At 40.9% G+C, this 18,066-nt stretch overlaps 1 protein-coding gene across 6 annotated transcripts in view; it reads left to right on the forward strand.

Annotated features, from left to right (window-relative positions):
• FBXO34 (F-box protein 34) overlaps nucleotides 1-17,693 on the forward strand; it is a 71,332-nt gene extending 53,639 nt beyond the window's left edge. For 5 of the 6 annotated variants that reach the window (XM_020890252.2, XM_020890248.2, XM_070469384.1 and 2 more), the window contains one exon: nucleotides 14,458-17,693. In XM_020890252.2, coding sequence (XP_020745911.2) covers nucleotides 14,458-16,609 — 2,152 coding nt within the window. In that variant the 3' untranslated portion in view covers nucleotides 16,610-17,693. Of the gene's footprint in view, nucleotides 1-408; nucleotides 432-14,457 lie in introns of those variants that run through there. The other variant, XM_020890253.2, reaches the window with a different exon arrangement.
• The last annotated feature ends 373 nt before the right edge of the window (nucleotides 17,694-18,066 follow it).

The raw sequence follows: 18,066 nt of genomic DNA on the forward strand, positions 1-18,066 counted from the left end.
TCTTTAAAAGCTGATACTGCATAAGAATGTTTTAGGTAACTAGAGTGCTGGAAAAATGCTGCTGCTCAAGCCCAGCTACTTTTTGTTTTGCAGAAAACTGACCATGGGCTGGAGAGCCTCTGAGTCTCCACCTCACATACCCCCATCTCTGAGAGAGCAGGGTGCTAGATCAGGAAATGATGGGTGGAGCTGCTTAGTTGCATCAGCTTCCTGGGCTGCCCAAGCATTGATTAATCAGACACGCCTAACCTTCCAGTTAAGAGGTTATGCTGATTGGCTGACTTCTTTTAAGTCCTCAGGCTTGACATTCATGTTTGCTATGTGCAGGGCACTTAGCTGCATGCTCTATAAGAGATACAGAAAGGAGTAAGATTATTCTTACCTTTCAGGAGCTTAAGTGTAGTAGGGGAGATGGAGGCAAGGTAGACACGGTAAGTGTCCCAAGAGAGTATTCTGAGAATTCAAACAAGGCTTATAGTAACCATTGGTGGGTAGAGGTGAAGCTGTGGATGAGACCTGGGCAGGTAGGGACCCAGTTTGGCTTCAGTATTTCTCTGGATAAAGAGTGATAAAGATACTGACAGGTGGGAAGAAAGGTCAGATGGCTACTGTGAAGGTGAAGGGAAAAGGAGGAGGAGGAGCCAGAGCAGCAGCTATTTAATCATAAGCCCGAGATTTCCCAAAAATTCAGTCCAGAGTTGTTTTTGTGGATATTCTGGCATTTTTCTGGGGCAGAGAACTCAGACCTTTTCTCAGATTCTGAAAATGACCCAGGTTCCAAGAAATTTGAGAACCACTGTGCTGAGTTGTCAACCTTAGATGACTGAGAAGATGTTGAGGCTTTGTAGAGAAACAAGGAGATCATGTGGCACAACTTTTCTTGTGGGAGGTAAGGTGGAATTTGGGGCTTATTTCTAAGATTATGAAATAGTCCCCTGAGTGGGGAGGTTGCCTTGTCAAACTGGGTGTCCCACTAGCAAGTTAGATGGATCCGTTAATGATCTGGTACAACCCCGAAGGGCAGGTGTTTTCATTCAGAGGCGTTCCTTAACATTATTTGCCCCTGTATTTGGAGTCCAGATTGATGAAGATGTGGGAGACGAGGATGCTATTGTAGAATAATTCTGGCATTTTTCTTAGAATCCCTTTGTGTAGAGTGATTTGTACTTGACCCAATGAGGGGTTTATGAAATCTCAGACAGGGATGTACTCTTAAGGAGCTGATGATATGTAATGCTTTTCCTTTGGCTTTTTGTTCAGCTTGGATCTGTGTATGTTCAGTTATCTTTGGGTCTTTGATTATTTCCTGGGCAAGAGAAACATTTCTGTTAAAATGAACTTAAAGTGACTGTGGTCTGTGACAGTTGTAAATACACTGTACTTGTAATTAGGAACCTGTGTACAGACCATTTAGTGACTTGTAGACAAATCATTTGATTGTTTTACTAATTGTCATATAAATATATGTGTATATACACATACATGGCCTCATATAAAATATTATGAAGCACATTTTAAAAATGACCCAGCAGGAATTCCCTGGCAGTCCAGTGGTTAGGGCTTCGTGCTTCCACTGCAGAGGGCACAGGTTTGATCCTTGGTCAGAGAACTAAGATCCTCACGTGCCACGCGGCAAAGCCTAAAAAAAAAATGACCTAGCACTTAGTATTTGTTATACTTAGTTGGTCAGCTTCCACATGGTTCACTTCCACATTGGTGATAAATAAATAATAATAGTAATTTTATGTATCTCATAAAATTGTCCTGAAGATGAAATTAATACATATACATATATAATCAAACTCCATAGTGTGCAGCTTAAGTACTCAGTAAATATCAATGGTTACATTATTAATAATTTTAATATTTTAATATTAATACTGTAATTTCCCCCTTCCCCATGAGTGAATGTGGGGGGTGACTTGTTAGAAAAGAATTTGCAGTAAGATATCTTTAAATAGCAAAATTTCATGTGTATTTATTTAAATATTTATATTTTTCTTTTAAGTTGTGAAAGTTAAGAGCATTTTTTGCAAGGCAGATTCAGGTATTAAGCTGCACATCTAGGTTACAGAATGAGGGACTGACAGCCATATTTGTTTGAGAAATGAGTTGGTTGGTCTTGACCACTGTTGTCTTTCAGTTCTTTTTTATTTGACTGCCTGTGTGTTTGTCTTCCTTTTCTTATCTTTTTTGTGCCTTCTGGTTTATTTCCTGTTCAGTTTTCAGTAAAGGGCATGAAGAACTTCTGTTGGTTGGTGCCCTGGGTCTGAACCAGGAAGGAGTACTGCATCAAACAGCCTGGGGCTTATCCGGGACGGATTTAACAATAATCCCTGCAGAGCTCCCTAACCAGGGAACCTGTGAATTCCAGTTTTCTCCCTGTAATCAGAGGGTATGCAGGTTCAACTGTGTGTGCATGATGGACATTTCTGGACTCAGCCATCCATCATTATCAGATGCTTCCATTTATTTATTTCTCCTTTTAAAAAACCAGTAATTCTGAGAAAATTCAGTTAGGTAACAAATACAGAGGTGGTTGGATGGCATCACCAACTCAATGGACATGAGTTTGAGTAAGCTCCGGGAGTTAGTGATTGACAGGGAAGCCTGGCGTGCTGCAGTCCACGGGGGTTGCAAAGAGTCAGACATGGCTGAGTGACTGAACTGAACAAATACAGAAACAATAGAATGATAAATCCCACTTTGCTATTGCTCAGCTTCAATAATATGTCATCTAATTGCCAATCTTGCTTGATCTGTACTCTGAACCACTCCCCCCCCGACTTTTTTTTTTTGATGTGGACCATTTTTAAATGAATTTGTTATAATATTGCTTCTGTGTTTGTGTTTTGGTTCTTTTTTTTTCTGCTCCGCATCCCCTGCATTGGAAGTCAAAGTCTTAACCACCAGACCACCAGGGAATTCCTTCCCCCATTTTGTTTTGAAAATGTATCATTTAAGCTTAAAAGATTTCAGGATGTATATCTAAGGGATGAGGACTTAAAATTACATACATACATGCACACATATATATTAATTTTTTCTGTCTCCTGTATTTTCTCTGAGACTAGCGCTAAAGGATTGGCCAGAATAGAACTGAATTTTTTTTAAGTGTCTTTTTTCCTCCATCAGGAGTATGTAATGTCTGGTTGTGTTTCAGTTTTGTAATGTTAGCAGCTACTGATGATCGTTGCCTCGATCCATTAATTCAGTAAAATTGGGAAAATGGTGATATCTATCGTTCCTTCTGTTTATTTTGAATCAAAACCCGTCAGGAAATAAAATTTTACTTAATGCATTTAATGAATTAGGCATTTTATTTTGAATTAATATTCTGTTTCTCTGACTTTGTAGCAGTGATTAATATATAGTATATGATTTGGTGTTGAGATGTACTATATGCTGTGTAGGGTAGCTGATTACTTCAGGATGACTTCAGACCCACCTAGTTCATCCAGTTATGAAATTGTCTTAGATTGCTTACTGGTGGTTATTTCCTAGCAAGAAATAATTATTAGGGATAAATATACCTTGTAATTAGTGTGTACTTGCCTACTTGTATATTATTAATTGCTGTTTTAAAGTCTTATTTGCTTATGTAAGTCATTTCTTTTAATGAGCTTATGCAATTAATTAAAAAAATCTTTTCTAGGCAAAAAATATGATTGATTAAAAATCATTTCTGAGTCAAAGATATGTCTACTTAGTGTAGTTAACTGTGGGGTTACTTACTGAAGACCTTGGTTTCAAAATTGTGCATTTTTTTTGGTAAAATTGTAGAAGGGAGGCTTGGAAGGTGATCTGATTTTGTTGAGTTTTGTAGTTTACAGTAACTCCTGTTTCTGAACCTGCATTTTTACATTTGAGTATTATTCACTGGGTTGTGGGGCTCACTTGATATCTTTGATGACCTTCCAGATATTCCTATTAATATGTATTATATGAGTATTTTTGTTTGCTTATGGAAAGAATTAATTTGTTTAGAAAAACCCAGTCATGTCTTTCATATTTCATTTAAAGCAAGAAGCTGAAACTGGTGAACTGGAGAGTGATTGATCTAAGGCCTAGTGGTCTGAGCAGCTCACAAAGAAGTTCATGAAAGCATCTGTGGTGGGGTTAATAGGAGAGATTTTCTTCAGTGAGTCTAAAAGTGACCAGATAACTAATATGTTAGGTAACTAATGCGTTTCCTTTAATACTTTCTTACTGACTTTCTTCTTTACTCCCTTCACATCTTGTCAAGCTCAGTGCTCCTCAGGTGAGCTGAATTCCCTTTCTAATCATAGCTGATAAGTGTGATTGAATTTATTCTTCATATATATCTGCATTGGGAAGAAAACCTGATTTTTTCAATAGTATTCCAGATGGATCTTTAGTAAGTTAATTTTTAGGTAACTCTTTAGAAAATAATAGTATAATAAATCATTTTAACAAATAGCAGTTTTGTTTTCTGAGACACTTGCCACACATTCTTCTTGCCACTAATACCTTGTTGAATCCAACAGGCAATAGCCATCCAGTTGAGGTGCTTGTGCAGTAGGGACAGATGTTACATTCTCACTCTGGTTTCGAGATTCAGGCTGTATAATGTAGAATACATCATTCATTCAAATTCAACGAACATTTTTTGAGTAAAATTCTAGGGCAATAGTGGTATACCAGGTAGACAAGGGTCCCTGTCCTTGGGAGCTTACATCTTAGTGAAATTATATCCACAGAGTTCCTAGATCGACTTCTATATAAACTTATCCTTTGCCCAGTTGTCTGAACAGGTCCAAAGCTGCTTTTTGAGGAAGGTCACAGAAAGTACCTTTGCATAGAGAGTAGCTAGGTTTAAAAATTTCACAGCACAATGTTATTTTTGCTGGCTGACTTTGGTATATAGAAAATAATGGAGCTGCTTTGACTAAACAAGACCTGCCAGTGATTTCTGCCTATTGCTCTTTTCTCTTTTTAAGATTTTCTGCTGAATTGCAGTAGGTTTTCTTGGTTTTGTGTGTGCTCAGTCGCTTCAGTCATATCCAACTCTTTGTGACCCTGTGGACTGTAGCCCACCAGGCTCCTCTGTCCATGGGATTCTCCAGGCAAGAATACTGGAGTGAGTTCCCATGCCCTCCTCCAGGGAATCTTCCCAACCCAGGGATTGAAACAGAGGCTCCTTCATTGCAGGTGGATTCTTTACTGTTGAGCCACTGGGGTAAGATTTTGTGCTGAATTGCCATAGGTGTTTTCTTAGTTTGCTGCCGCTGCTGCTAAGTTGCTTCAGTCGTGTCTGACTCTGTGTGACTCCACAGACGGCAGCCCACCAGGCTCCGCTGTCCCTGGGATTCTCCAGGCAAGAACACTGGAGTGGGTTGCCATTTCCTTCTCCAGTGCATGAAAGTGAAAAGTGAAGGTGAAGTTGCTCAGTTATGTCCAACTCCTAGCAACCCCATGGGCTGCAGCCTACCAGGCTCCTCTGTCCATGGGATTTTCCAGGCAAGAGTACTGGAGTTTCTTAGTTTAGATTTTCTGTAATAATATTTTTTTTCTCTTCTCCCCTCTGCCCACCTTTTGTGTTGGCTAGTAGGATTAAAAGTTACTCTGATACTGTTTGGTTGATCATTAGCTACTTCCAGGCCTTTGGAAGGTAGCTAAATGTAAACATGATTACTTTGTGTACTGAAAGAAAAGTTTTATATGAGATGTGTTATACAACTACATAAAACCCAGTATGTGATTTTTGTCGTAACACAACAATTTGGTCTCCTCAGTGTCTAACAATTGGCTTTCTGTAGTGTACATTTCTCACGTTTCCCCTTGGAAAAATACTGATTTTTCACTTCCGTATTTAAACCGGCTATGGTAAGCTCCAATAACAGCCCCAAAGCAACTTTCTCTGTTTTCTATTGATCATAAACTTCATTTCTTTACACGTGGTAATTCTTAACACCTTGACCACCCAGTGAAGACTGCTACTGCAGTCTTGATTCAACAAATTATACAGGGATGTGGGAGAAGAATTACTAAAACAGCTGGGCAGGACTGAGATTTGGGCTTCTTTCTTTGATAAACACTGTAGGTCAAGTAATCCCCTCCCTGCTTCCACCTCCACCCAGGATTACTGACAAGAATCTTAACATTTGTCTTCATTGATAATGGAAGCAAACTATTTTGCTTGATGCTTTAATATTTGTTATCCTGAATTTTTACCTTTTTCCTCCTTCCTGAGGGATAAACCAATTTTAAATTTAGTGGTTTAGTATATAGAAATAGATAACTAATAAGGACACAGGATAACTAATATAACACAGGAACCTCTTCTTAATACTCTGTAATGACCTATATGGGAGAAGAACCTAAAAGAGTAGATACATGTATATGTATAACTGGTATACTTTGCTGTACAGTAGAACTAAAGCAACGTTGTAGATCAGCTGTACTTTAATAAAAATTGAAAATAAAACTTAGTTGTTTATAACAGTGTTAATGGGCCAGCTGTGCCCAGTGGGCTGTTAGGTTGCCTGGCTCAGGATGGAGTGGTGAGGACGCTGGCAGACAAGCGCAGTGTGGGTGCTGCATTTACACCTGCGAATTAGTTGCTGTTCTGATTTGTTTTCCTATGAAATGTTATTTGGCACCTAATCGGTTTTTAAACTGTGGTCATGATTGGCCTTAGACTCTCTAACATTTATTCCCTAAAGAAGATGACATCCTTATGTCCAAGTTACATTTTAATCAAATAGGACATATGCTCTGATTATTTCTTTGAATATATGGCATATGCAAATGATGTAAAAAATTGCCATTGGTTTAAAATATAAATTCACATAAAATAGGTATGGAAGAATGATTGGTTTCAAAATTTTAAAAAAGCACCAGCAGATTCAAAGAAGTAACAATTTATTATGTAAAAGAATAGAAGTCTTCCTTTGTTTTCTGTAAGAAATATTGGAAATAGGAAAAATAACTATAATATTAAAAGACAGTAAAGGATTTTTCCATTAAATTATACACTAGTAACCATCAGTCCTTCCGAGAGAAGTTCAAAGTTCCCATGAAGTGACTCTAGGCAGTATTTAAAAAAAGGAGTGAACACCCTCCTGAAAAAAAGCCAGTCCCAAATATTTTGGAGCTCAGTTTGAGAAATATGGTCTTTTCTGGCTTAGAGTTTGTTCTGTTTTGTTGTTAAGATACACTGAGAGTTGGATGCATTCTATCAATGCTTAGAGGTTAGTGGGAGTCTTTTTTTAAAAAAAAGTCTCTGCCGGTATTCACACCCTCCTGATCTTGGCATTTTTTTCTGCTGTAATAGCCATAGAAGCAGTTGTACATACTTGTAGGTTAGTGTGGCTTCTTATGACACATCTGCTTAAATCATCACAGTTCTGAGTAGAAGTTTTATGTGGCACTTAAGAAAAACTGATCCCAATTTGAAAGATAGAAGCTCTTTGAATAGATCTTTGAATCAGTTCAGTTCAGTTCAATCGCTCAGTCGTGTCCGACTCTTTCTATCCCATGAATCGCAGCACGCCAGGCCTCCCTGTCCATCACCAACTCCTGGAGTCTACCCAAACCCATGTCCGTCGAGTCAGTGATGCCATTCAGCCATCTCGTCCTCTGTCATCCCCTTCTCCTCCTGCCCCCAGTTCTTCCCAGCATTAGGGTCTTTTCCAATGAGTCAACTCTTCACATCAGGTGGCCAAAGTATTGGAGTTTCAGCTTCAGCATCAGACCTTCCAATGAACACCCAGGACTGATCTCCTTTAGGATGGACTGGTTGGATATCCTCGCAGTCCAAGGGACTCTTCAAGAGTCTTCTTCAACACCACAGTTCAAAAGCATAATTCTTCGGCACTCAGCTTTCTTCACAGTCCAATTCTCACATCCAAACATGACTACTGGAAAAAGCATAGCCTTGACTAGACAGACCTTTGTTGGCAAAGTAATGTCTCTGCTTTTAAATATGCTGTCTAGGTTGGTCATAACTTTCCTTCCAAGAAGTAAACGTCTTTTAATTTCATGGCTGCAATCACCATCTGCAGCGATTTTAGAGCCCCCCAAAATAAAGTCTCTCACTGTTTCCACTGTTTCCCCATCTATTTTCCATGAAGTGATGGAACCCGATGCCATGATATTAGTTTTCTGAATGTTGAGCTTTAAGCCAACTTTTTCACTCTCCTCCTTCACTTTGATCAAGAGGCTTTTTACTTCCTCTTCACTTTCTGCCATAAGGGTGGTGTCGTCTGCATATCTGAGGTTATTGTTATTTCTCCCGGCAATCTTGATTCCAGCTTGTGTTTCTTCCAGCCCAGCGTTTCTCATGATGTACTCTGCATATAAGTTAAATAAGCAGGGTGACAATATACAGCCTTGACGTACTCCTTTTCCTATTTGGAACCAGTCTGTTGTTCCATGTCCAATTCTAACTGTTGCTTCCTGATCTTTGAATAGATGCAGATTATTTAATTTTATTTGTGTCATAATTGGACCTAGGATTTTAATTTTTTATTTTTGTTTAAAGAAAATATAGATCCAAGAGACTTATCTAATTCTGATCTTAATTCTACTACCATCTACCTGTGGGGCTTCAAAAGTCATTTAGTACTTTGCTGAAGCTGCTAATCCTTTCTGTAATGGTCCAGTGAAGAAGGCCATCATAATAAGATGTTCTCTGGAAGCATTTACATTTTTAAAGAAACAGTGATTTATTTACTCTCTACTTTTTTCATCCTCTAAAGGAAAACACTTTTTTATTCCTCTAGTCTTTTGTAAATAAAGAGGAGCTCCTATTATACTGATAAATGACTCGTCTTTGGAATTAGCATTCCTGAAACTTGAATAAAGTAGAAAGAAAAAGGAAACGCCTTATCTTCCAACCTGTTTAGGTAGGCAAGGCCACAGACTAAGAGCGACAAGTTAGAAAACAGGCCTTTGATGTCAGGAAATCTCGTTCCTTTCCTCACTCTACTCCCATATTGCCATTTGATTTCCTCATGATCAAGTTCACTTCTCTGTAGACTGGAGTTAGTGTGATTCTTTAGACTCTTAACATTTGTCTAGGCATTTCCGCCCACCCCCCCCCCCCGCCCCCCGCCCCAAGCAAAGTTAAATTCTCTTCCATGGCTTCATTTTCAGATTGTACAGTTTGTTTGGGTTAGAGTTTTTTCCAGCTTTTTTGAGCTGAAATCAGAAATTGAATTGATAAAGAATACTGGAATTACTTGAAAGCAAGATTTTGGCCTTTACTGGAGGAGGAAAAGTTGATCAAGTTTTAATTGATTCATTGTTATATCTCACTTTATTCCTGGAAAGGACTTATAGTAACAGTTTGTGCACAGAGATCATTTACAGCCTGACTTCATGAGAGAGTTGCAAACATTCACTTTTCCACCTGCCATTCGCTCCATGAATTTCTGACTCTCCTCTCTTCCTCTGCTGCAGTTCCTCACAGCAGAGCACCAGGGGATCTCCATCACTAACTGGACTTTTTTGTTTCTGCTGCACAGCTTGGCTTGTTAGATCTTAGTTCCCTGACCAGGGATTGAACCCCAGCCCTCAGAAGTGAGAACACAGATCCTAGCCATTGGACAGCCAGGGAAGTCCCCTGAAAAGAATTCTTTATATGGCTTTGCTGTAGGATGTGTGATTGCTCTTTACTTTTATGTGCATTTTTTCTGATTATAATAGTAATATATGCAGTATATACTCGTGAAAATTCTGGAAAAAGACATCATCATCTCTGTCCAGAAAACTTTATCCTTGTTGAATTTCTGTTGCAACTGTCTTGTTCCTTCCCTCTTGTTTCTGTTGGTCAGACTTGTATGCATGATTTCTTAAAACTGAACTTACCTTTTCCCCTGCTGCATACTAACAGCTCACCTGCTTTTGTCGGTGTCTCACTAAAAGGTGCCACTCTTTATCAGGTTGCTATAGCCATGAGGAGCCATCCTTGACTCCCTCCCTCAACCTCCATTTATAATCAGTCGCTAAATAAAATGGTGCCTATTTTTCGTTTCTGATCCATTTACTTCTGTCTCTTCAGCTTAGCTGGGATGCTCATTATTTCTCAGCTGCCTGAGTTTCCCCAAAAGCATCATCTAACTTTTGAACTCCTAGGACTTTATCTTCCTTCATGGCTCTTCTGACCTGTTTGTCTGCCCTCCAGACTGAACTTGGTACTGACAGTCCCTCTCCCCCTTTCACACTCTCCTTCCTCCTCTGTCCTCTTCCTCCACCTTCTGCCCTCAGGGACTCTCACGGCACCTGTACCGCCCCTTGTAACACATTTCGCACTCTATATTGTAATTGCCTATTTGATTTTACTGTCTCCTTAAACCGCGTTTGATCCCTGGGTCAGGAAGTTCCCCTGGAGAAGGAAATGGCAACCCACTCCAGTGTTCTTGCCTGGAGAAGCCCATGGGCAGAGGAGCCCGGCGGGCCCCAGTCCATGGGGTTGCAAGAGTTGGACATGACTTAGTGACTAAACCAACCAAGGGCAGTAACTGTGTCTTATTTATAATTGCACCACTAAATTCCAGCCCAGAGTGTTTATTAATAAATTTTGGATAATAAATGGATAGAAAGAAATGGGTGGCAGTTAGTATGAAAAAAGTTTGAAGCTGTTTCCTTAGTTTTATGGCTCTGCCTATCTTAAAATCTGTATCTTAGGTGATACATTTGGCTTTCATCTACGTGGTCCTGTGTTAATGGCCTGTGAACAAGCTTCCAAAGTTTGAATTATGAAAGGGCAGGAGTGGGCTCCATGACCTTGCATCTCACTGATTCAAGGGGTTAGGCTTTTAGCTAAGAGCACTGTAGAGAGAAAATATGGCAGCCAAAACTCGGGATGAACAAGAGGAGGAAGCCATTTTTAGCTTTAGTGATGGGAGGAGGAGCCGAAGGAGGAGGAGCCGAAGTGATTTCGACTCTTCTGGAGTGGTTGACTAGGTACTTGGTGATGTCATTAAGTAGTCGCTTTGATTTTGGGGATTCTTTTTGACATCCAGGTGAGTATGTCTGTCAGGCATGTCATAGCATATGAAGCTTGAGAGAGCATACCACTGGAGCGCCATGAGTCTGTGCTCATTAAAACTGTGAGGTCATTTAGATATATAGCTTAAGAGTAATAATGGTCTAGAGAGAGAACTCTGAGGAATACATCACTGTTTAAAGGCTGGAGAAGAAGAGAGCTGGGAAAGCGAACTCCTCAGTGCAAAGAAACTGAAGAGCTGGAGTTGGACAGAAATTTGGCAATAAAATGGCCATTGACTTTTGTGTGTGTGTTTTAATGAGAATAAAAAATAAAAAGATGGGTCTGTCTTTACCTGTCTGTCCGAGTAGATGCTTCAGTGTGGACTGAATGGTGTTGGGCAGTTCCACCTCACACCTGTCAGTAGCCCAGCCCCCCAGCCCAAACCAGAACCCCACTGACACTCTTGCATCTAACACATGACCGACCTTTAAATTCTCTTTCAAATTAAATCTAAGGTTAAAAACAGATTCTTGGCCCAGTCCCAGAAATTCTGATTCAGCAGGCACAGGGATCTTAATTTTTTTCAAGGACATTTCTGAGCATCTAACAAACACTCATGTGTGGGTAGGTGCTATAACCCACATTTTATTTAATTGCAAGGAATCAGGAGTTTATTGTGGTGAACTTTTAAAATACAGTTGTATGAAGAGATTGGCAACCATGGAAATCTGACTGGAGCTTCCTGCAGTGCCTGTCTGTATTTAAGAGAGTGAGATGGGGTGGGCAGACACCACTGTCTGACATAATCCCTCAGAAATGTAAAATTTTTATTTTACGGATTTTTGCAGTAGATGCCCTCTATCATCCTTGTGCTTCAACACTGACTTCAACCCAAACTCTCAATTTTTGCAAGTTTCTCTGAGTCTTGCCAGCATTTTACTGTCTCAGGGCCTCCAACCCCAGCAAAGGAAGGGCAAGCGGTTAATACCTCAGCCATCCTTCAAACAGTGGAGGATTCCAGCCTGTGCCTAAAGGTTCTGCTTCCTTTGGGGGTCCCACAGAATCACCATTTACTCTCAGCAGTCACCCTGGTTGCATCGAATGACCTTACTGGCTTTTTTCCTTCACTGTTGGACCTCCCCTCACTCCTGTTCAGTGGGATCATCTACTTTAATCCTACTAAAACCTTGTCTATTAGTAATGTGTTAGTTGAGCTGACTTTGCAGGTTAATATACACAAACAAAAGCCTTCTGTAATCACATTAGTTTCTTCCAAATATCGCTGTCTATCAATAATAGCACCTAAAATAACTGTGTGGGGGAGGAAGGCGAAGAGAACATAATGTGCAGTGCAGAATGGCACACACATGCTGAAGTTTAAATTTATTCACAGGCATTCTGTAATGAGATCATTATGTGTGAATTAATTGGATTTTTCAACACCTCAATTTCTTAACATTTTACATGGAAGGGATTGAAGAGATATGAAAAACCAGAAAATTGTTGACACAGAGAGAGGGCACTAGGAATATAAGAGAGGCCTCTTATATTCATTTTATTTGTATATATCTTTATTGTCTTCTTAAGGAATTCTGGGTAACTCCTTGTAAAACTGACTTACAGAATCTAATGATTCTGTATTCTATAAAATATAAAGCTGTTAAAAATGCTTCAATGCACACAAGGAGGTGATCTCAACAAATGTAGACTGTAATTGTCAAAGATCTGAAACAAATCAACCTGATCTATTTCAGGGTATCGTTACTTTGTGTGCCTTAAAAGTAAGGTTTCTCTTTACCTAGCTGGAAGATATTCATATCCATATTTCTTCCTTTGGCTGAGACTGGACTCTAGGAATTAAATTTGAAATGAAAAGTAAATATGTTCTGGATGATCACTTTCATTCTTGATGGATAACATTGCTATCTGAAAGCAATCACTATGAAGGCTGCCTGTGCAGGCCCTGGGTAACTGTTACGGAGCGATGAGAAAGGGATGTGACGGACTGCCCCATGTGTGTGGCTTAGACTGTATTCCTAGGAACAAGAGTGGGTTGAGAGCCCACCTGTGAAAGCCCTTGCTTCACTCCCACCAATCTGTGACTTCAGGTGTTCATTTTGGGCTGTAGGTTTATTTTTTGGGAGACCAGGCATCCCAACAAGACTTGTTTTTCTCAATCCGTGGTGTTCTGTGTAGCAGTGGGATATCTTGACATACAAACTAACAAAAATCATTAAATAATCTGGTATCCCAGTTCAGTTCAGTTGCTCAGTTGTGTCCAACTAACTCTTTGCGACCCCACTGACTGCAGCACGCCAGGCTTCCCTGTCCGTCACCAGCTCCTGGAGCTTACTCAAAACTCATGTCCATCGAGTCAGTGATGCCATCCAACCATCTCATCCTCTGTCGTCCTCTTCTCCTCCTGCCTTCAATCTTTCCCAGCATCAGGGTCTCTTCCAATGAGTCAGTTCTTTGCATCAGGTGGCCAAAGTATTGGAGTTTCAGCTTCAGCATCAGTCCTTCCAATGAATATTCAGGACTGATTTCCTTTAGGACACAGTGTTTGGATCTCCTTGGAGTCCAAGGCACTCTCAAGAGTCTTCTCCAACACCACAGTTCAAAAGCATCAATTCTTTGGCGCTCAGCTTTCTTTAGAGTCCAACCCTAACATCCGTACATGACTATTGGAAAAACCATAGCTTTGACTAGACTAGTATCCCAACCCCTCAAGTTAACATTTCAACTCAGACCCGGAGAGGAAGTGACTTACCCAAGGTAAAATCACCCTGTCTAGCCATTAGTGATATGACAAGGACTAGAACATGTATCTCTAAATGTAATTATCTTTGTGATTTATAAAATGGTTCCCATCTCCATCCCTGGCCAGGGAACAAAACAGGAACTTTTTTCCTGAACCAGTGAATTAATGAAGATTGTGGACTTTGTATTTTATTTGCAGAAAATTTGACAGTTAAGAGCTTATACAGATAGATTGTTAGTTATAGATGTCTAAAATATTCAACAGTAACAATAGGTTAGAAATCAATATAACAATTCTGATACACTGTTTTGCAATCAATAAAATGCTAGTTATGGTGACTTAGAAAAGCGTTAATATACCAGGGATTTTGGATGGATTTCTTTTATACCATTGTTTCTTCTATACTGTGTCTTATTAGTAAGTTCAAATTTTTTTACATTTAAAGTACTAATTTTATGTATAGAATGTTAATTAATGCCAGCCTGAAATTCCTTTAGTCTAGTCACTCAGTCTGAAATTTATTTTCCAGCATGTAAACCAGGGAAAATAGTTGTTTTTGCTTTTGTTGTTCTTGATTTGTATATGAAAAACTAGCGGAAATGAGAATTGGTAGAGATTTAGCAAACTGAAAGATGTTTCTATTACTTGCTAGAACCATGCGAGTATAAGTTTTTTTTTAAAAAAGCTTTTCTAAAAATAAAATCAGACTTTTAATCAAATGTGTATTTCCTTCTTGTAGAACCTCTGTTATGCACCTTAAGCCATACTGGAAATTCCAGAAGAAAGGGCAACCTCTGGAAATCGGCACAGAAACTCTGAGAACTCCTATGAGCCACCAACAGGCCATCAGCGATGAAGAATGCAAAGCTAGCTGTATGAAACCAAGTGTCTTTCCTTCAGCCTCTCTTGGTAAAGCATCGTCTCGAAAGCCTTTTGGAATCCTTTCTCCAAATGTTCTGTGCAGTATGAGTGGGAAGAGTCCTGAAGAGAGCAGCTTGAATGTTAAAACCAAGAAGAATGCACCATCTGCAACAATCCACCAGGGTGAAGAAGGGGAAGGGCCACTCGATATCTGGGCTGTTGTGAAACCGGGGAATACCAGGGAAAAGATAGCATTCTTTGCAGCCCACCAGTGCAGTAATAGAATAGGATCTATGAAAATAAAAAGCTCCTGGGATATTGATGGGAGAGCTACTAAAAGAAGGAAAAAATCAGGGGATCTTAAAAAAGCCAAGATACAGTTAGAAAGGATGAAGGAGGTCAACAGTAGATGCTACCAGCCTGAGCCTTTTGCATGTGGCATCGAGCATTGTTCTGTGCATTACGTGAGTGACGGCGGGGACGGCACGTATGCCGGGAGGCCTCTATCGGTCATACAGATGGTCGCCTTCCTTGAGCAAAGAGCCAGCGCTCTGCTAGCCAGTTGTGCGAAAAACTGCACTAACTCACCTGCTGTGGTGCGGTTTTCCGGGCAATCCAGAGGTGTACCTCCAGCCCCCGAGCCTTTGTCCGCCCCAGGAGCATGTGAAGAACCTGCAGAAAGGAGAAATCCTGAGGTTGGTGAACCACAGAGCGAGCCCGTCCGTGTCCTCGACATGGTAGCCAGGCTGGAGTCCGAGTGCCTGAAGCGGCAGAGCCAGCGAGAGCCCGGGAGCCTCTCGAGGAATAACAGCTTTCGCCGCAATGTGGGCCGCGTGCTGCTTGTGAATGGCACCCAGGCTGAGGAAAGCAAAGCAGAGAAAGGCGCCTTGGAGGTTCCTGACACTCAGGTGAAAACTGTGGGGTCTGTATCTGGGGGCTGCAGCCCCTTAAGAGCTGACCGTTGTTCTCCTCAGGGGGACCAGGCCTGGGACAGTGCGCCTCGAGGTTGTCCCTCGTTGCCGGCAGGCATGAGTTTGCACACGGACAGTGCAGAATTAGAGCCAGATCAGCAGACTGCCATGAAAAGCAGCAACAGGCACGATGTGGAAATGACAGAGGAACTTGCTGGGCCACCCTTTCCTCCTCGCACCTGTCCCCAAGCCATTGAATTGCCCACAGATGCTGTTGATGGCATTAGTGAAGAGCTTGTGCCACTTGCTAACCAAAATCCTGATCAGCGCAAAAAAGAATCTTTGTGCATTAGTATCACTGTGTCCAAGGTGGAGAAAGACCAGCCTTCCAGTTTGGAGTCCTGTGAAGACCCACTTCCAGGGATGTTGTTTTTTTTGCCATCTGGTCAGCACCAGTCAGGCCATTCCAAGTCAAATGAAGCCACAACAGAAGAGTCTTCTGAGGCCAGTCAGCTTGAAGAGGTTGCTGAAGGTGACAGCGCATCTGAGGAAAAAAGTGTCTCGGTTGATTCATTTGTCCCACTGGCCTCTCCTGTGGAAAGTACATTACCAATGCTTGAGGCGTCCAGCTGGAAGAAGCAGGTGTCACATGACTTTCTGGAGACCAGGTTTAAAATCCAACAGCTTTTAGAGCCTCAGCAGTATATGGCTTTTCTGCCCCACCACATCATGGTGAAAATCTTCAGGTTACTTCCTACTAAGAGTTTAGTGGCTCTTAAATGTACCTGCTGCTATTTCAAGTTTATCATTGAATATTACAATATCAGGCCGGCAGACTCTCGCTGGGTGCGGGATCCACGCTACAGGGAGGACCCGTGCAAGCAGTGCAAGAAGAAGTACGTGAGAGGGGATGTGTCTCTGTGCCGGTGGCACCCCAAGCCCTACTGCCAGGCGCTGCCCTACGGCCCGGGCTACTGGATGTGCTGCCACCGGTCTCAGAAGGGCTTCCCTGGCTGTAAGCTGGGGCTCCATGACAATCACTGGGTCCCTGCCTGCCACAGCTTTAATCGGGCAATCCATAAGAAAGCAAAAGGGACTGAAGCTGAGGAGGAGTACTAAAGTATATGTGCGAGGCAACAGACCAATTTCAGAAACTGCAAACACCACCTAGATACACCATCTCAGTGAGTGTTGCCTCTCAGTCATCACTCCAGGAGAATCTCTGCTACTCCATCAGGACCGCCATTGCTCAGGCATCTTAAATCTCTGAATTTATGATCTGTATAAGAAAACTGGTCTCATCATTTTATAGTGGTGCCTCACGTTTGATTCAGGGTTGTATCCCACGGTTTGATTCACCTGGCTGTGAATAACTGTGCCTGTTTTCCCAAGTCAAGTCCTTGAGGACGAAGACTGGCCACCATCAAGTGCGTCACAGACTATGCAGGCAGTCCCCGAAAAGGGGTTCCGGGAATGTGTCGAGCACTGGCCCCGTATTTGAAATAAGTGAATAGTGTCCTATGAGAAGAATAGCAGTACTCTTGGATGAAAAGTATGCTTACAAAGGACAAGTCAGGCACCTTACTTAGACCTTGTATGCTTGATCTGTGAGGTTGATGTTTGTGAGTGGAGACAGATTTCATGGCCTGTGGTGTTTACAGTGTATATAATGGTTGTGTTTTCCTAGGGCTATGAAAGTGCACATTCAAACCCGCGCGCCTTTGCTTTAGATGAGTGCTTTGGCCCCTCTGTAAATAACACCATTAAAATCCAGTTGTAAATAGTGGACGCTGACTGAACATAATCACCACAATGCAGCTAGGATAGCGTTGCAGCTACAATCGTGTGGGTTGTTTTGGTTTCTTTGGGGTTGGGGGGGGTCTCATCTCAAATTTGTACATCCTGTATAAAATATGAATGTTTCCCAAATAAACTATGAATGTTTTCTGTATAATATATGAATGTTTCTGAGAAGAAACTCTAAATAGTTAAGAGGTTAACCTGTTGAAAGGATACCAAATAATGGTTTAACTGGACAACCTTAAAAATTAGCATAGAGAACAATCCTTTGTTATATTTTAGTGATTCACCAAGAATGAGAGAATATTATATAGTCAGATTATAACATTTTTGTCTATTTTATTCTTTCTGTCTGGTTACAAATTTTTTTTAACTTCAATAAAAACATGCATCTTAAGTGGAACTTGAGTTTTGCAGATTTGTTTTCTTTTTTGAGGTAATACTAGAGATACTATAAACTGAGTCCTAAGAATTTGTTTAAAAAATTGAGTTGTTGGGAGGGGGAAAGAGAATTCTACAATTGGAAAGAGGCCATCTTAACAATGTGAGCTTACATTTTTACAGACCTTTAACACTTATTTTGCTTTCATCTGCCCAGGACTGCCTTTATTTCCTGTTGGATGAGGCGTTATTATCTACGCATGGTGAGTTAATTGTTTTGAAGTCAGTGAGGATACATTCAGACCTGTGTTCATGTAATGCTTGGTGGGGCTGGGAAGTATCTGGCCCCAGAAAGCTGCTGTGGAGGACCTGCAAGCTCGGTCGGCTTGAATTGA

Source organism: Odocoileus virginianus, chromosome 6 (assembly GCF_023699985.2).
Source record: "Odocoileus virginianus isolate 20LAN1187 ecotype Illinois chromosome 6, Ovbor_1.2, whole genome shotgun sequence".
NCBI classification, from domain to species: domain Eukaryota; kingdom Metazoa; phylum Chordata; class Mammalia; order Artiodactyla; family Cervidae; genus Odocoileus; species Odocoileus virginianus.